This window comes from Paroedura picta, chromosome 5 (assembly GCF_049243985.1).
Source record: "Paroedura picta isolate Pp20150507F chromosome 5, Ppicta_v3.0, whole genome shotgun sequence".
In the NCBI taxonomy this organism is placed as follows: domain Eukaryota; kingdom Metazoa; phylum Chordata; class Lepidosauria; order Squamata; family Gekkonidae; genus Paroedura; species Paroedura picta.
Genome location: NC_135373.1, coordinates 50,677,385 through 50,697,379, shown reverse-complemented (window position 1 = coordinate 50,697,379; position 19,995 = coordinate 50,677,385). Strand labels below are relative to the sequence as shown.

General features: G+C 43.0%; 1 protein-coding gene across 6 annotated transcripts in view; it reads left to right on the top strand.

The window, feature by feature from the left end:
• SEMA3D (semaphorin 3D) overlaps window positions 1–19,995 on the top strand; it is a 165,565-nt gene that overhangs the window by 100,293 nt on the left and 45,277 nt on the right. For all 6 annotated transcript variants that reach the window (XR_013231065.1, XM_077337862.1, XM_077337863.1 and 3 more), the window contains 3 exons: window positions 5,654–5,768; window positions 8,181–8,250; window positions 9,312–9,456. Coding sequence is in view for 5 of the 6 variants with exons in the window: in XM_077337862.1 (XP_077193977.1) it covers window positions 5,654–5,768; window positions 8,181–8,250; window positions 9,312–9,456 (330 nt within the window). In the remaining variant the exon portion in view is untranslated. The remainder of the gene's footprint in view (window positions 1–5,653; window positions 5,769–8,180; window positions 8,251–9,311; window positions 9,457–19,995) is intronic.

The following is a 19,995-nucleotide window of genomic DNA, read 5'->3' as shown; positions in this document are numbered from 1 at the left end:
AACTCCCACTCATTTGGGAAACCTTTTCAGGACCATCAAGAAATCCAGGATTTTACAATATCCTGGCTGAGAAAGCCTAGCCTAATGGTTTTCCTGCTTCACTTTCTCCTTTATGATTGAATGGCTGCCATTCATGTTGTGCTTGAACCAGTATAAGAGTCAAATGTGCCTTCCTCCTTTGGCACAGTAATGGTCCTGCCCTTCATTGACTGTATCCTACCAGGTAATACAAACCCCTCCCTCCTTCTACATGCCTCACCTGTCATTTCAGTGGAGAAGCAGCTTGGTGGACCTAGTCTGATTTTTGTTCCCTCCTCTGATTTCCTGATTTGGCTGTTGTTCTTAGGAATCATACAGGCAGCATTTCCTGACAGTTGTATGCTTAGATTTCCTAACTTGGCTCAGCTCCAAAAACAATCCAGGGAAAAACTTCTGGATCTGATGTGAAAACATTTCCTAAGCCAGGAGTCAGGTTTTCCATCACTAACCCTATAATTCTCTGCACCTGGTGTGGGAAAATACGCTGCTGAAAAGACACAATAGGAAGTCTCTGAGGCAGGCCACCAATGAGAAGCATAACAAATCTCTTACACATAGTTCAAACAAAGGCTATTTCCAGAGGCTTTGTCAGTCAGCATTTGTTTTGCATTTCTTCAGTCCCTGCTTCTACTGTAAAATATCAACTTCCTGTACCAAAATTCTGATACAAGATCAAATAATAAGCAGAAAACTGTTTTTTAAGTGATGACCGTTTTTTTTTTCTCTGAGTTACAAAGAAATGTAAGCCAAATTTCCAGTTAGTCCAACTTTGTTCTTGGAGGTGATGATAGCCTGCAACAAACAAACAAACACAAATCATAGAACTCACCCCACAAAGATTTTCTTGTATTGTATACCCACAAAACCACCAGCCTTTGCCCATGTCCTTTTAGTTCCTGCTATACTGTACCTACAGCTTGTTATATTTTGCTCTATATTTTACTCTGGGAAAGTCTGGGAAACAAAAATTAGAGGCATGCATACTGGATGGGGGGTTTCACTTCTGGGAAGCAGAAGTATGGGTAGACTGTAAGTTAACTATGAGCAGTCAGTGTGATGCAGTGGCAAAAGGGCTAATGCAGTCTTGAGGGCATGTCAGTATCCAGATTGCAAGATGACATAGTCCTGCTGTCCTCCACATTGATCAGACTGCACCTGGAGTATTGTGTGCAGTTCTGGAGGCATCATTTGAAAAAAAAAATGTGGACAGAATGATGTTGGTGCAGAAGAGAGTGATGAAAGATGATCAAGGGCCTGGAAACCCAGCCCTATGAGGAAAGGCTGAAAAACTTGGGAATGTTCAGTCTGGAGAAGATGACATGATTGCTGTCTTTAAGCATTTGAAAAGCTGTCATGTAGAGGAGGGCATTGAGCTGTTTCTGTTGGCAACAGAACATAGGACTCACAATAATGGGTTTAAATTATGGGTGGAATGTTACCAGTTGGATATTAGGAAAATAATTTTTATAGTATGAATAATTCAGCAGTGGAATCACCTACCTAGGGAGGTGGTGAGCTTCCTCTCAATTACAGTGTTCAAGAAATGGCTGGCTGAACACATCAGGGATGCTTTAGGCTGATCCTGCATTGAGCAGGGGGTTGGACTAGATGACCTGTATGGTCCTTCCCAACTCTGGAAGCTCTATGATTCTCTCTTTGGTGGATTCAGCAATATGTCAAGGGAAGATGCTGATGATTGCAGATTTCTGCCCTCCAATGAGCAGCGAATTCCAACCTAGAGAAAGTTGATTCACAGGGCTACAGGAATTACATGGAGTCGAAAAACTGTGTACCATGCTGGGCTGCAATGAGAAGAGGGAAAGGGAGTAGAAAAAATGACTCTTCCAGCTTCTTCAATCAGCAGAATGGTCTCCTATCATCAGAACTGTGCTTATGGAAGGAGGCGAGAATGATTTCAACCTCTTCCCTTATGTTGCTGCAGCTCCCTGAACTTTGTTGCTGTTACTCCCAATGGATACTGAGACCCTGAGAATCAACGTTCTTGGGCTTGGGAATAGTTGCTGGGATGAGGGGAAAACAACAATGTTTTGTGGACTGCTGGATCCAACCTAGAATATTCAATATTTGCAGTGTCTTGAGTGGCTTCTTGTATAAACCAGTCTGGCTGTGTGGAATTACTTTGTTTTCTTGGCCAAAAATGTAAGGCTGAATACATTCTTCCATTTCCATCCCAGTTTAGATGAATATTATCTTTACTCCTGGTGTTTGTTTGTTTTTTCAAATGGTCTTCCACAAAATTCTTAGTGAAATCTTGAAGAACAGGACCCCTTCCAAGATAACGAGAGAATACTCCCTCATATTTTCCCAGTGGGTAACTTGTGCAAGGAGTGTTCCAGGAACTCCTCTGAGGCCAGCTTTTTTTCTTTGATTTTCAATTATTTCCTTCTGCTCCTGCCAGGAATGCAGAACCATCAGTCAGAATAAATAACTTGCTGCAGGCACTAATTAATAAATAACTTCTTCAAATTCCACTTGTTGCCGGGCTTGATTTATGTAGATGTCCAGTGTAATTACTGTTTTAAAATGTAAGCTATCCACATCTCCAAGTTTGATTGATGTCCAGAAAAAGATGCTGTCAGATGTTAGTTTTTTTCCTCTTAACGTGTGTTATATTTACTTGCAGTAGGATTTAAAAATCACGAGCTACAGGTATTCATTGTATTTTTTTCCTGGCATCTGTTCTTATGAATTGCAATGTACGCTTTTTGTACTCTGCTGTAGTGGAGATGTCTGGCTGGTGCAATGCAATGCAATTTGCCATGAGATGTAATGCAGAAATGAAAAGAATGACAGGAATTGTGTGGATAAGGGTGATCCAGCAGACATTATTTTATACATTGATTTTTAAAAAGCTCCTGAGTAAGTTTAGCTGTCAAGGGATAAGAGGAAGGATCTTTTTATTCATGACAGCTAAACTTACTCAGGAACCTTTGTTGTTGTTGTTGTTGTTGTTGTTGTTGTTGTTGTTAATTGATTAAATTTCTGTACCACCCTCCCAATATGGTTCAGAAACCCATGTCTGCCAAATCACCCTTACCCAGTGTCTTCATTGGACAAGCCCCTTGCAAAAGACCGGTGTATGTGTCTATGCTGCGGTTCATTTAGTGTGCCAGCAGGACGGCCACCCATCTTCCCCTACCAGTAAGCACTCGATCTCATAGAGCTACAGTTCTTGGAAACAATTTAAAATGCTATTTTTCCAGGCCATTGACCCTCCCAGGCCTATGTCAATTGTTGCTTAGGTGGGATTCTTGCTACATGTGAATGAGCAAGTGCCAGCTCAGTTGTCACAATTTTACTCTTGTACAGAGTTTGTATCTTGTAAACTGCATGCAAAATAGAATCTGCGTCTGTATCTGAGAATGGAATTTTGAATAGTTCAGAACTGGGTGATTTTCCATTGAATCTACATTCTAGGACAAGATATGGATTCAAGTTCTGAAATCTCTCATTAAGATTGTGCACTGCATTCTCTTTCTGCTTTTGCCAAGCTCATTCTTCTTGTTTACTGTTCTGTTTTGTCCCAGAACACCTTTGTGTAGTCAGGACTGTAGTCATGTTAATGGTTCTGTTAGTGCTCTCTCTGTGTAGGAATAAGGGTCACACCCTTAGAAATAAATTCTAGTCCAGAAGGCCAAGAGTCCTATAATAGAATGAGCAAATTGAGTGTAGAGTGTAACAAAGAAATAGAGCCTATTCTGTATCGTACAGTTACTGGGTGGATCATACAGTTTCACTGATCAAATTTTATTAGTTAACTAATTAAAAGCTTTATTTAAAATCTTTCCTTTCAACTTCATTTTGGAGCTTCCTCCAAATTAAGTAGCTTTTCTGTTGGAGGAAGAGCTATTTAAGCTGGAGAAGAAACATTTGGAAGAAGGCTCTGTATAGGTATGGTCACCCCACTGGCTGTGCATGGTGGGCCAAATTGTCCATAGGTACCCATTAGCCACACTGGCCTCTTATGCACGGCGGCAGCTGCTGCGCACTGCCACCGTCCCGTTGCGGCGGGCCAGGATGCCCCGCCGTTCCCCATGTATACACAAGGGTGGGGCATGCTGGGCTGCCCCAGTGTAGTGTGCATGCTGAACGCTGAGACCAGAAGGTAAGCCAGCGTGGCGGGGGTGGGGGGAGGTTTGGACAGCCCAGGTGGGGGCAGGGGTTGCCTGTGCCAACTCTGGGGCTCCGCGGAGCCCGCAGGGGTGCACAGTGTCCCTACAGGGACACTGTAGGGTTGGGGCTGGGCGGGCTGACAAGCCTGGCGCTGGCAATTATGCACAGCGCCAGCCCGCCATAGCCCCAGCTTACCCAGGAAGCTGCGGAAGATCCCACAGTTGCTTACCGCGGGCCTTCCGCAGCCCTGAGCTGGGAGGCGCCCACACTGGTGGCAGCAGTGAGAGTTATGGGTGATTTTAACTGAAGCACCCCTGCCACCAGTGCGGGCATTCTGGCCCATGCATAAGAGGCCATTGTGAGTTCCTGTTTTGTGTGTATGATGGGGTTGCGTAATGGTAAATATGGTATCACTAAGCTTTTTCTTGCTGAGTTTGCAAACTAGGTGAGAACTCAAGCAGTTTTTAACAGTCCATGAACGTTGAAATGGCCCATCTTGGACAGCTGAAAAAGATAAGAGATATGAACAGATATTCCTCTATAAATACTTGTACTCCTATGACAAGCAAATTAGTTTTCTTTGGATGAAAGTCTCAGAAGAGAACATGCAGACCTTATTCCCATGTTGGATAATATACTTTCAGTGTGCTTTTGCAGCTGGATTTTCCTCTGTGGAACAGGATAATTTAAGGTGCAACAAAAGTGCATTATCCACTTTGTGCATAATGGGCCTAGTTGAGATTTCTTGATGGCTAGCTTGGGCTTTTTGTTTGTCCCTTAAAACTGTAAGATGCTGCAAAACAGTGCTAGGTGCTTGATAATTTCAGCATTTATTTTCAAAGTAATTGCAGGGTTAACTTTTGTGCTTGTATTTTGTTCCGTCTAGTTTGTTAAAGAAAATAACATCTTATTTCAATACTAGATAACTCTGGTCTACTGTCCGGTTTGCTGGTTATACTCAGAGAACTTTATTGGCCCCCTTATTATCTGTTATCTGCAATAAAGGATGTAAACCACCTTTCAATACAATAAACCAGGAGAACTCTGTTGCTAAACATTTTGTAAAGACAGAGCCATTAAAACTGTTAAGTTTGAGTTCTCTGATTGGATGTGGGAGGGAATCTCTTGCTACAATTCTACCTGGGTGCTGTGGTTCCTTCTCAGATGCCATGTGCAATGTCAGTCAGGTGAGTAGTTCCTTATTGCATTGGCTATTTTGCACATAGGCCTTTTGTAATTGGTATGTCCAGCAGGGCCAGAGGTGGGCCAGAGACTGGTGGTGATCAGCCAATGTTCTTTGCAGTTGGCAAGTTTGTCACTGAGAGTTCACACGTAAGGCAGCATGTCAGGAAAAGGGATGGTCTTTGATTTTTCTTTTGTCTTCCGGAATAGCGAAATGGATTATGAAAAAAGCTATTTTAAGTTACACAGGCAAGTTGCTTTGGCGCCTAATGGAAGTCATTGCTTTCTTTTTCATTAGAATGACATGGGAGGGCAACGTAGCCTGATAAACAAGTGGACAACATTCCTGAAAACGAGACTGGTGTGTTCGATTCCTTGCCCAGAGGGCACAGACACACATTTTGATGAGCTGCGTAAGTGCTCTGAAGCTTTCTCTGCTGCTGCTCTTCGTTTCAGATATCCAGCCTAATTACTTCTCTCTCAAAGGATCAACCGCTACCTGCTTCCTCAAATAACTGGCTCAAGGTGCATCACAGAGAGTAATACAACAGAATATACATAGTGTGTATGTGTGGGTGTTTTTTTGTGTGTTTGTGTGTGTGTGTTTTTTTAACAGATTCCCTAATGAAATAACATTCAAATACCTTGTTGGTATTTTGGGGTATATTTTGGCTTCTCAAATGAATCCAGGTTTTCTGAAATTGCTCCAACCTGCCAGCCGTTTGTTGGGACTGCAGCTGTCAGCCCGTGGATCAGCCGAGCTTGCTGGGAGCTGCAATCCTGGGCTGTGTCTGATTTCTCTAGCAGCCTGGTTGAGAGTTCCTCACTGGCATAGCTCTGCTCTGTCCTGCCCCCTGGGCTCTGAAAGAAGAAGGCAGTACAAAGATGCACCTGCGGGGATTGATGGACTCCCTGCAGACACAGCCATCCAACCTGGCTGCCCTCTCTTGCCACCTATTTTAAATTGGGCAGTAGGAGACGGCAGCCCAGCCTGGATCACTCCCTGCAGGTTCAGCTCTGCCACCTGGTTAAAAATGGGTGGCAGGAGAGGACAGACCAGCCAGCAGGAATAGTTGTGGCTGCAGGGAGACTATTATTCACTGCAGGTGCAGCTTTGTGCAGCTTTTTCCTGCCTTTTGGTTTAAACTAGGCAGCAGGACAGGGCAGTCTAGTTGAGATTGTGTGTGTCTGTGGGGAGCCCATCACTCCCCACCAGCACAGCTTTGCACTACCAAGTCAGTTCCAGAAATGGGCTGGTATTTTGTTGCTTCTCATGGGATTTTCTTAAACTGATTTTTTTTTTACCAGCATTTTTCAATTCAGGACTATTGGGGATTTCAGAAAAATCACTGATTCGAATACCATACCAATATTTGGATCCAGGATTTTTTGGGAAGCCTGCAATTTCTGGAGGATCGAATAAATCCTAAACAACAAATACCACTTTAAAAATTTCATACCTCCAATCTTGACCTCTGCCAGGGTCATCATGGGTGCAGTGCAAAGAAGAAGAAAAGTTGATTTCTATACCCTGCTTTTCACTGCCTGAAGGAGTCTCAAAGCAGCTTATAGCCACCTTCCCTTCCTCTCCCCACAACAGACACTCCATGAAGTAGGTGAGGCTGAGACAGCTCTGACAGGACAGTCAGAACAAGACTATCAGGGCTGTGACGAGCCCAAGTTCACCCAGATAACTGCATGTGGAAGAGTGGGGAATCAAACCCAGTTCACCAGATTAGAAGCCACCACTCTTAACCACTAGACCCCGTTGACAACACCAGGAGGTCTTAATAATCACATTGAGGTCTAAGATATGTGTGTGTGTGTGTATCCCTCCCATCCAATGCTCAGGGAACATAATAGCATAAAAACAAATTAAAAAGTTAACATTTAGACATTATAATTTATGCCCCTGACTAAAGTCTCACCAGTGGAGGTTGTGGCTGGAGCTGATCTTCAGCATTCCTTCTCCCACCCTCTCCCAGTAGTGAGGCCAGCCATATTTGGTAGATGTTATTTCTGGCCTTGACCATAAGCCCAGTGGAATAGCCCCGCAGAACTGGTTTAGGTCCTGCTGGGCACTGATCTCCTCTGGAAGCTCATTTCACCAGGCTGGTGCCAAGGCTAAAAAAGCCCTGGCCTTGGTTGAGGCCAACTTCATCTCTTTCCGGCCGGGGACCCTGAGCAGATGTTGTTCTGAGGATCTCAGTACTCTTGAAAAAATGACAACCTTTTGGACAACTAATGCTTAATATGTTGTGAGGTGTTAAATCTGCATCTGTACTTCAAAGTGAATGCTTCTACTTACAAAAAGAAAATCCTTGCTCATAGACAGTTAGCATGACTAGGCTGGAGTCTTGCCCCCAAGCAGGATTTTCTTAGTGCATTCCAAAAATGGTACAGCTAAGAAGTAAGTTTAGTACTTTAAATTTAGTACTTCAATAAGAACTGGCCTTGAATAGTGGATACAAGTAGGGAGGTGAGGTTTGGGGACAGGAGGGAGATTGTCATAGTATGCAGTGATCCGCCTTTTTTATATTCAAAGAAGAGGGAATGATTTGGAGTTTAGAAAGTTAGGTATTTTCTGATTTACTTCATAATACTTCAGATTTTTAGTGTTAGACTAAACTCTTAACTTCTGTACCTTGCTCTGTTTTAGCTCTTTCTTTATTGAAGGCATTTACACATTACCTCATGGTTCAGTACAGTTTCTGTATAATGTAAAAGATATAAGCACGTGCCTCTTTTGGACATGGATGAATCTGATTTGCATTTGTTTCTAGAGATTAATATCATAATTAAAAAATATATATTCTCCATTGCAGAAGATATATTCTTACTTCCTACCAGAGATGAAAGAAATCCTATTGTCTATGGAGTCTTCACTACTACCAGGTATGGCCTTGGTCCTTAAATCCAAACTAAATGGACTGAATAGATGCTGCCTTGAGGTAACCCCCATCCAGAGTGGGCCACCTACTAGGACTTAGATGTGGTTGCCTAGCATTGTGGACTAAGAGTTGACACTTTAATGTCACTTGCTAAGAACCAATTGGTATCATGTGATCAAACTTCAGGCCTGTCCCCCAACTAAAACACCTCAATGAAGTAGCATGAGCTGTACCTGACTGTTTTCAGAGGCTCATTCACAAAAATGTTGCTCTGTGAAGTATGGACAAGCTGCCAGTGTGTCACCTGGCCAGTGGGAGCCCTGAACTCATGTCTCCTTGTCCAGGCACAACACTCCATCCACTAGCTATTAAACTGCCTATTTCTGCTTTTCAAGATTAAAGCAAAAATCCTTTTTCAGCAAGGACATCGAGGGTTACAAGCCAATAATTTAAATCCACCATTAGCTTTTTACAGACCTCTTTAAAGCGAGTGATGCAAACAGACAGACAACATTGACTCATCTATTGGGCCTTGTTCTTGCCTCACCTGCATTTAGAATGTTCCAGAATGCTCCCAGCAGGCTATCTTGAAGGGGAAAAAAACTAATGGTGACCAAGCTGCTCCCAACCAAGAAAGTTCCTGTTTGATTGTTAATCGTTTCACTGAAGAAGCCTGCTAATCTTCTGCAGAATTCCAGAGTTCCTAGTAGCAATGGTTCCAATGATTTAGGCTGATGCAGCTTTGGGAAGACTACTATTGCTTAACACTTCCCCTCTGAAAAGCACCTTCCTCCCAACTGCTGTAGAGGACAATGCCTTTCCCTGTGCAGGTTGCAAAGCATCTGTGGTGGGAAGACCTTTTGGAAGTAAAGAGCAGGAAGAAAAGGGCTAAATAGCCTATTCTACTGCCCCTCTTGTGTTCCATGTGGCTGCCTTTGGCTGCTGTTGCTAGAGACCATTAATTGTGCATTGTCTGGTTTGGCCTTTAGCCAGACTTTTGAGATCGGTGGTAGTGTTAGCTGGGTTCTGCTGAGTTAACTTCAGTTCTTGCTTGTTTTCTTCCAGCTCCATTTTTAAGGGCTCTGCTGTTTGCATGTACAGCATGGCTGACATCAGAGCAGTTTTCAATGGACATTATGCCCATAAGGAGAGTGTGGATCACCGCTGGGTTCAATATGAAGGGAGGATTCCATACCCCAGGCCTGGCACAGTGAGTATCCTGTTTTCCATGATCAGTCTTCTCTATAAAGGCCATCATATATTGTATTGGTCTGAATTATATATAATTTAAAACATCCTAGAAGATATATGTTTTAAATTACCGTCTTGCAGCTTCCACGTGTCAACAGTTTGTGTTATTATCTGCTTTTTTGCAATATATTTCTTGCTTTGCATAACATGTTATGTTACTCTGAAATAACATTGAAATGGGCTGTCTCCTTCCTCCTCTGTTCGCCTGATCTCTGGCTAATTTCTTGAGTCAATGGGGATCTTCACTGAGCCATCCCCACCTTATTTGATAGAATGTGAATTATTGGGGGGGGGGGTACTCTCAAGATATTGGAAACTTCCCACATTTAGAAATTCTGATGCTGTGTGTAGATGGTGTTTCAGGGACTTGGGAAGGAAACTAGAAACCTACCATTGCCCACAATATCCCTGTTTATTTTTCCTTTCCCACCATAACCACTGTTTTGAAAAAAAAAATCACAGTGCTTTAAGTTGTACTCTATAAAAGCTGAACATATAAGCATTCAATACAATATTTCTGCAGTAATACATTAGATGCTATGGATACCTATCGGACAGAGTCCAAAAAGCAACCCAGATACCTGTTTTCTAGAGTCATTTTGGAATGTTTTCCAATAGTGTAAGAAGACAGTTGCATATGTACACATAATGCTATTAATTGTTTAAAGTGTTGGGGAAAGGGGACAAAGCTTCCCTCATAGATTTGGTACTGCCTTCCTAATAATAAGGATTGGCAGTTATCCACACAGTCAGTTGTCATTCATTCAAAGTGACTTGACATCACACAAGAAGTTGTAGAATGACATTTTCCCAGCCTTGAAGGTGCAGGAGAAAGTGATGCTCTCTTATCACTGTTCTCTGTCCAAGCTGAGCTTTATTTTATAACATGTATACTTGTTCAAGGTGGCTCACACAGTAAATGAGACAATGGAAGCAAAGCAAATAGAATAGAAGTCTCAATAATAAGCAAGCCAGGGCATAAAAACATCATAAAACAATATCCTAAAAATGATATTCATAAAATAGCCCTTAGGTTCAAAGCAAGACCATAAAAGCAGCTCAGAGGCTAATAAAAAGAAATGGTTTGGCTTGGCATCTAACAGATAATAAGGTAGACACCTGGACAGCCTCCACGGGGAAAGGCAGCTCTCAGGGGAGATGCCCTTTCTGAAAAAGCTTGGTCATTGGGTGCAATCTGCTTCCCCTCTGCAGGCTGGGCTCCACAGAGCAGGCTTGAGAACTGGTAGTCTGAACTGTACAGATGGCAGCAGTCCTTCAGGTATCCAGGCCCAGCAGTTTAGGACCTTCTAGGTATGAAACAGCCCTTGAGATGCAGTAAGAATCCAGTTGATACAATCAGCATCACTGGGTTTTCCAGCCATATTGCAAACTGGCAGGTGCACATGCCCCTGCCGATGGTGGTGTTGAAGTTGCCACTGTATATTTCAGTTTCTTGTACTCAGTGCCATTAATCTGGAGCACCACTGTGCTTAAGAAAGTTCATACTCCTGACTGAGTCAAAGAAACACATATGCCCCTTGGTTGCAGGTTCATGCTTGTAGAGTATGCAAGTGAATGGAATCCAAGAGTAGGATCAGGGACTACTGGGACTACCGAAGGTGGAAAATTCTTCCTGAACATCTAGAAGCAAATAACTAACAAGTCTGCTCTGAAGTGTATTTTCTTTCTTGTTGCTTGCTGGAGATGTAGGTTAATTCCTTCAGGCATTTTAACACCCTTTCATAAGTATGAGGTTTCCTGTACTGCTCAACTGCCTTCTTCTCAACCAGGCCATTTTAGGTATTTGCTTGGGGGGGCACTTTGTCACTGGAATGATGACAAACCTTTTCCCAAGACCCTTTGTGGCAGATAGTAGTGCCTACATCCATATTTGTGTAATTGACTTTGTGATGTCAGTCATCTCCAGAACATGCTCCCTAAGCATCACTTGACTGCCCTCTGGTGTTATAAAAGAGGTCTAGGTTGGGAGAGGAAAGTGGTACTGTGTCAGACAAGATACATGAAACTTACAGATCAGTAAAGCCTGCCTGAAGCATCCCTACTGCCTCAGAGTTAAGCAGTGGAAAAAAGGACTTTGGGGTTTGCAAACAGAGCTGACTGGCCCCTCTAATACCACTGAGACCTCTTTCATAAAAGTGTCCCTTTTTGAAGATGACAGTGCATGTTCTGAGAAATGCCTGAACTATTCATATATGCCCCAAGCCCATACTCTTTACCCACCACATGTTTAGGTTGTATACACAGGTGTTAATCCTTGTGCAAACGCAGTGCCTGAATGTCAGGCTGTATTAGATCAAGCCTTACAAGGATTTTAATGCCAGGTGGCATGCAGGAAAGTGGGAGAGATCCTTTGTCTGCAATTCACAATTATTAAAATAGAGTAAGACATTTATTCCACCTGCTGGATAAAGAAAAGTATGTGGTAGAGAGACAGTGAACTATTATACCCAAAGGCTGCACAACTGAGTGAAAAGCTGAAATAGAATCCCTGTGCAGATGTTAATAAAATATCTAGATATTTAAAAATATCTCTCCAGAATTCCATGATCTACAGCTGCTTGCAGAGGCTCATGGTAACTGTAGTCTATGGATATCTAGAGAGCCACTCTTTGGCTGTCCCTGATATACATCAATACTGGCCAGATGTTGTAATATGGAAATACAAAAGGGAAAAGAAAAAAGCCAAATTGTTATAGTAGAAATAAGCATTATTAATGCAGCATAAAAATTGTTTTAGGAAATTCTGCAAAAATAACAAACAAAACCATTTTTATCTCATATATTGTATAGTATGATGTAAGTGTATAAAATAGGTCATGGATCCCTTCACATGGTTACTGTTCTCACACATAAATCATCATTGATGTTATGCAAATGAACATTTAAACCCAAGAGCGTTTAAACCTGCAAACAAACCTGGTATAAAGTTTCCAGTATTTCTGAATGTGTGTCTCAGCCAGCAATTGAAAGCAAATGGCACATTTATCATGATAAGGTCAGCAATATGATGGAACTAAAGGATGTTGCAATGCCTCCTATGTGGTATGTCATTCTGCTCCCAAAGGAAAGGAAGGAGCAGGGAAGGGAAAGAGAGACGGGGGGAGGGGAGCCAAACAATCAGCACTGCCCATTGGAGAACAGCAGGCATATGGCCACAAAAACCACTTGCATTCAAACACAGCAAGTCCAGTCTATTTTTCATTCGCTCCCATCGGTGTCAATGTCTGAAGATGGTGAATCCAAAACACTTCTCTTTTCTGCAGGAGTCTCTGCAGGCTGAACACATTCCACAACCCGGAAGCACAGCTGCTGCTCAGTGTGGCCGGAAGTGAGATGATGAGTGGGTGATGAGTGGAGCATTTTGTTCCTTTAGTCTAATATAGCTGTTATTTTCACAATTTCTAACATTGACAGGTCTAGTAGTCAGTCCCACATAATACATTAAGTTACAAGGATACTGAATAACGTAAATTCCTCCCTTGGAGTCACAATTGCTGAACGAGTTAATAAAAAAAGTCCTAGTATTGGATGAATTCTGAAACCCTTTTTGATCACTGCACAAGCACATCCTTTGCAGCAGCCACATGGGATAAAGCCTTTAGTTGCTGCCCTCCCACAGCTGTTGTTCTTCACCTCTAGAAGCCTGCTTCTCACTAGCAAGTCTTAAAGGGTTTATTGGCTGTAAATAGAGGAGGATTTTGGTACCTAGGGATGTGAGATAGAAGATGCCAATGTTTTTCTATAATTGTCTGGACTGTTTTATGTACTGTTTTATGTCAAAGGAATTATCATCCTATCAGCACTTTGCTTTTTGACTCTTGGTATAAGTTGTCTTAGGTGTAGTGTTAACCCTTAAGAAAGCTCATTTTAGTATTCTTGAAGAATAGCCCCTATCTGCAAGTTGGCTAATCAAAATCCTGACTTGTGCCTGGAAGTCAGCATCTATACTGCAATTCCTTCTCAATCTTAATAACCAAGAATATGTCAGATTCTTTTTTAAATGACATGGGTGAAAATTATGAATTGGCTAGGTATGAATTGGCACCTGCAGGCTTTCTATAAACATCTGCCTGCAGGGTATTGCCAACCCTTCTGATTTCTACATCCAAAAATGCACTTTAGATTTATCATAATTGTGCTATGGATGAGAAGGCCAACATTTACCAGAGATTCTGTGATTCAGTCCCAAACCATGAAGATATTGTCCATGAATTTTTAAAATAAAAGATAATATATTTTCTATTGATATTGTTCTCTTGAAGGATATACTTATTTATGGATCTATCCATAAGCAGGTTGGCCAATTCTGGTGCAAATTTGCACCCCGTAGCCATGCCTGTGATTTTCAGGAAAATCCCCCCTGGAATTGAAAAAAAATAAACATTCTTTAAACATAACTCGCCAATGTGATAATAGAAGTGAGGTTGGAGGATTGGTGTGTTGATCTCTTTTTTCGTTTAGCATCTGCCATGATACATCCAGGGCCTCATCTTGTGGTGTAAAGAAAAATCGTATCTAGAGTGATAAAAACCAACAATCCTGCACAGACAATCCACAGTACCTTTTAAATACCAGACAGTTGTTTGGAGAAAAAGTTTGAGAAAAAAGATCCAAATACTGGGCTAAAGGTTCTAAAACAGAGCCATTATCTGAAACTATATGTTTTCCTAGAACAAGGAAAATAGCTCTATGTATTTTTTGGTAAACAATAGAATTGTGACACCCTCTCCTCTGTAGCCTGTGGGGGTTATAAGATATTTAACATTGGCCTACAACTTGTAAGTTCCCCAAGATTAACATATTTTGATCTCTTTATACACGTTTATTCATTGTGACATGTTTATTTATATGTCCAATTAAGCTTTTTAAAATTCTCCTTAGAGTACTTGGCCTGAGAAAAATATTTTGCTATTCAGCCAAACAAACAAACAAACCTCCTAGTCACCCCAATTGACTGTTCTCTGTTATATTTCTTCAGCATGAATCACCACTGATTAAATAGCAGGTTTGTTTTATCTTAATTCCTTGGATCATCCTATGGTTTGCGCTTTATAGTTATTTAAAGATCTAAACTAATTCAGATCAGACCATTTAATGCCAGACATCAAACGTACAGTCTGCTGGCCAGAACCAGCCCATCCAGGGCTCTTACCTGGCCCTGAGCCACTAGTATGAGGGTAGGAAGTTCAGGTCCCATGCTTCTATTTCTGATAGGCAATCTCCAGCTGTAAGCCTACCCTTCCTGGTACTTATCAAAGAAAAAGCAGGAGAAAATGGTGGTGCCGCTCTACGATTTCATCTCAGTGGTAAACATGCTATAGACTGGGTAGCCTAGAGTGTCACCCTAGTCTTAAAGACTGGTGTGCACATGCCAATGCATGTGGAACAAATACTCCTTGTCCAGGGGTCAAGTGACCAGTTCTTAGTCTTTGAGCTGCCTGTGCCATGGTGGCTACTTGATGAGCCCTTACTGCCCAAAGTGGGCTTCTAAGATCTGGTGACCTCACAGCCATCCTGCTGTCATGGCTGTGTGCCTCATGGTCACAAGAATGAAAACCCTGGGTTCTGCTGCAGTCAAATGCCATCTGGGAACTGTATGGGAGGATGGTATATAAATCTAAATAAATAAATAAATCTCCCCCACTTGCAGCCACCTTTCAACAGCTGAGCAACCTTCCCCGTGCTCATTTTCTCTTTTCCCTCTCTCATATCTTCCACCTCCCTTCTTTCCCTTTGCTCATCTTCTCCAGCTCTCTGCATGTCCCTTAGTTTGTCTTTCCCACCTTCCCTTTGTTGTTCTTCCCCTTTTTGGCTGCCCCCACTGCAACCAGAGCTGGAGTGGGGCATGCTTCTTGGGCAAAAAGGTATTCAGACACCTGGCCATGGTTGTCCATGGTGCAGTAATGGCATGGGACCGTGACCATCTCCCCTACTCCTGAATCCCTCATCGGGTCTGGACTGAGAGCAGCGTGCTGTCTGGTGGAATGGGCAGTGTCAGGAGCCAGTTTGCCCCAGGTGAGATGACCTCTTGTCTGGGGTGAGCATACTGGAAATGGCCAAAGAAAGAAAGACGTTAGCTTGGCGTAAGTGAACTAAATTTTAAAGTAACGATTGGAAGGGAGTAATTTTGAAAGTTTTTTTTTCTTTCTGATTGTCCATAACATAAACGTTTCAGAAAGGGGGAAACGATATGGCATATTTTAGACAAACTTAGTGGAGGTTGCAGGGTAGCCGTCAAACCAAATTCTCAACGATTCCAGATGCCACCTGACTTAACAGTTCAGCTACATTCAGGATCAGACATCAGCCGGGAGAGTCCAGCTCTCTTTTACAAAAATATGCCTCTTTGAATAACAAAACCCCAAAAATGATTCTTGCAGAGATTGCTTCCTGATTGCTCTCCATGTGTGCATAATCAGGATTCTTGTGTCTACAAATAATCAGAGTTACCACAAGTTCAACTTTCTTGCATTCCTCTGAAGCTTTCTGTGGCCTACACCCTTCCCACCCCCCACCCCCAACATGCAGGCATCTACTGATGCCAAGAAATGATGTAACATCATTGGGCAAAGTTAGCATATTCAGCAGAATTGAGTGGTAAATCCTTTCCTGGACTAGATTATTTTAGTAGATGGTTAGTGTGTTGGGGTAGGGAAGATGCATACATGAACTCTTTCTTTCAGGCAGAAATTCTCTCTGCTGCAGAAGTCTGGCATGTTAATTAAAAGAAATTTGGCTTAGATGGCCAAGAGTTGATGGATGGGAAAGGAAGTAGATGACCTACAGAGGAGGGCCCAGGCCATGCTGCAAGCCCTTTACCATACTACAAACTATTGATGCTGTTTCCAAAACACAGGTCCCCATGTGGGAACAAGGGATCCTCTGGAATTATAGCTCATCTCTAGACCAAAGAGATCAGTTCCCCTATAGAAAATGGCTGCTTTGAAGGGTGGACTCCATAGCATTAGACTCCACTGAGGTCCCTCTCCACCCCAAATCCTGCCCACTCCCGGCTCCACTCCCAAAGTCTCCAGGTATTTCCCAACCTAGAGCTGGCAAACATATCCAGTACAAATGAGACTCTTAAAATTCTCACCAACCTGCTGTTTTCCTGTGTAGAGGAAGATGGGTGGGGTGCTGGGGGATATGTGAGAGAATGTGGACTAATGAAGATCCTCATCTGCAGCAGCTCTGCAGCAGAATCCTCCTACTCAGCACTCCTGTCTGGCACCATCTCCCTGGCAGAAGCACATTTTCCAATACCCACTGCTGTGGATGAAACCTGGTATTTTTTGCATGCTGATGTAAGGTATCCCCTGTGCAAGCACCGAGTCATGTCTGACCCTTGGGGTGACGCCCTCCAGCGTTTTCATGGCAGACTCAATACAGGGTGGTTTGCCAGTGCCTTCCCCAGTCATTACCGTTTACCCCCCAGCAAGCTGGGTACTCATTTTACCGACCTCGGAAGGATGGAAGGCTGAGTCAACCTTGAGCCGGCTGCTGGGATTGAACTCCCAGCCTCATGGGCAAAGCTTTCAGATGGCTGCCTTAACACTCTGCGCCACAAGAGGCTCATATGCCACAAGAGGCTCATTGCATGCTGATGTATACTCTTCCAAATAGGTTCATGAGCTCATCCCCGTAGATCTTGGACTGTTTCTAAATTGGCATGCAGCTTGTTTTTGGGTTAATGTGCTTGCCAGTTGCTCAACTCATGGCATAGCCTGTTGAAATCTATATAGACATACCCCTTTGAGCGCCACTAATCCTTAAGTGGGTATGCTACTGGCATAATTGCAGTGGCCCAGAGGCCATTCTGCTGCACCAGGGAATGAAAGAGAAGTGAGCCCCAGTGGTACTAAATTTAAAAACAACAACCCTAATCTACAACAGATAATACAAAAAAAAAACCCCAACAATAGTTGACCTGAAGCCAAACTTGCTGTCAGTTTGTAGATCCTCCTCCAGCAAAGTAACTGAAGCATTTCCTGAAAACAAAAACAGTTTGTCTCCTACAGAGTTGAACCAGAAAAGAAGAGACACTCCTGTTGCTAGGGGATGTGTATGTCAGAGTTATGAAGTCATTTTGAATAACCTTTTTGTGTCCTGTTGAACTATCTCCATCTCTCCACCATCACACTGACCTACAAGAGAAGCAACTGGTAAGCTTTATGGCTCTCAGTGGGAGGGTTTGTTGTCCAGTGGTTTTGGACAAACTCCTGTTGGTGCCATCACAACTGAATTAACCATGAAATGCTGGGCCTGGGTTAGTTTTTGCATCTTTGTAAATGGAGACAGTCCTTGAAATTTGTTCATTGCTCCTACTAGTTCTTGCAAATCTCACAAAGATCCAACATAACCTAGATTAACATTCTGCTAGAAATGAGTATCTTTGTGCCTATTTACACAGATAATATTAATTGGAGAGAAAGCCTCTATGCAGATTTTCTTTTGGAGAACTCATCCTCTTTTGGAAAATAATATTCACAGAGCCAGCTTGGTGGAGTGATTAAAAGTGGCAGCTTCTAATCTGGTGAGCTAGGTTTGATTCCCTGCTCCTCCACAGGCAGGCAGCTGACATTAGGCTAGTCAAAGTCCTGTTGGAAGATGTGCTCACAGAGCAGCTTCCCTCAGAGATCTCTCAGCCTCACCTACCTCAGGATGTCTGTTGTGGGATAGGAAGGGAAGGTGATCGTAAGCCGATTTGAGATTCCTTCGGGCAGTGAAAAGCAGGGTGTAAAAACAACTCTTCTTTTTGGGAGTGGAGGAGTCTGAGAAAAGCATTCACATTTTAGACACATTTTTGTTTAGAGACTGTTTCTTCTGGAACCAAAGGTAGGCATCATCAGAAGTTGATTCAGAGCCACTTGGGGAGAACATCCCTTTTTTCACTTGACCTGGATGGGCCAGGCTACCTCAGCCTCAACAATCTTGATGCTAACTAAGCCTTTCTGCCCTCAGGCAAGACCGTTTCCCTCCTGTGGGGTTATTACACGGAGTGTAAAGACCAGTAGGCCACCTCAGTTGAAAAAGAAACCCCACTGTGCCCACACATGGGTGCTTGTTAGAGTACTGCCTTTGCTTAATATGTGTGTGTGTGTGAAAGTTTTCTGGAGTGGAAGTGCAAAGGGGAAGAAAAACGGAAGAGGCAAAATGGTCAGAGATCACGTGATGTCCAAGAACTGCAGCCAAAGTTCTGATAGATGCTTTTCAATGAGTTGGCTCTGCTGATTTTACTGTATTTTAGTATATAATATTAGCTTATTTTACTCTTTTATAATTTTACCCTGCTTGGCTGTACTTGCCTATTGGCATATTGTTATGCCAATAAAGGTTTATATATAGAGAGAGAGTTGGCTCTGCATCGCTGTCTCTCTCTCTCTCTCTCTCTCTCTCTCTCTCTCTCTCTCAGTTTTTCTCAACATTTCAGTCTCCATTCTTCTGTAGAAGCAGTCCCTCTTCCACCCATCCCTTCTGGTGCTATCTTATATCCTTGGGGCTCTGTCCTTCCCTTGGCCCTTCTGCCTGACCCTCTCTTAACATCCCAGCTGCTCAGCCAGAGATCTTTAGCCCTGCCCTCCTTTTCTGTGACATTCAGGCACCTCAGCCAGTTTCTGCTGAAGCTACACCAGTAACTCCACTCATCTTTCTACAGCTGACTTAATCGTTCCATGACCTTCTGTTCAGTCTTTGATCAACACAGTTTAGGTGTGTCTGGCTGACAGAGTCACCTCCCTGTGCTTCTCTGAGGTCAGTCTTTGCCAGTTGATGATGCTCTCTAAAGGACCTGGGAGGAGATTTCCAGTCTCACATACATTGGTGTGACATACACCAGGCTGCGGACTCAATAGTTTGCTCAGAGAGGAAAGATGGAAACAGGGTTTTTTCCACTTTGTCTCCCTCAGCCTGACCACGTAATAGCAGCCACTCCAAGAGGAAGCCCAGAAGTTTGCTCTGTCACTCGGTAGAGGAAAATGGTTTTGACAGCTGGTGCTTACCAAGAGGGCAGAGTTCCCTTGGCCAGGACTCACAAACCGCTCATTTCCTTCCCTTCTTCCATCTGCATGGTGCAACTGTCAAGTGATGGGTGGTGGTGGAAACTTGGGCTTTGCCAACTATAACAGTCCAGTCACTTTCCTGGGGTTTGGTCTGAAAGCTATTGCGGAAGATCTGCCTCAATACTGTATGTTCTCCAAATCCTAGATGGAACTTTTTAACCAGGATTTTTATTGTAGAACAATCTTTCCAGAACTCTCTGGGCACCTTCTTGAGGCTGGAGCAAACTCTAGCCACTGAGGCCTCTTAATTTGCCTTGAAGGGGGTAGGTGAGGTAGGTGATCCTGTCTTGAAGTACATCATGCTTCATGGTAAGATGGAGAGAAGGACCAAGCCTCTCCTCTCTACTGTGCAGATATGTGAAGGTATGAACGGATTATTCCAGTTTCACGGGCTGTCATTCTTTGCAATCCCCCATCCC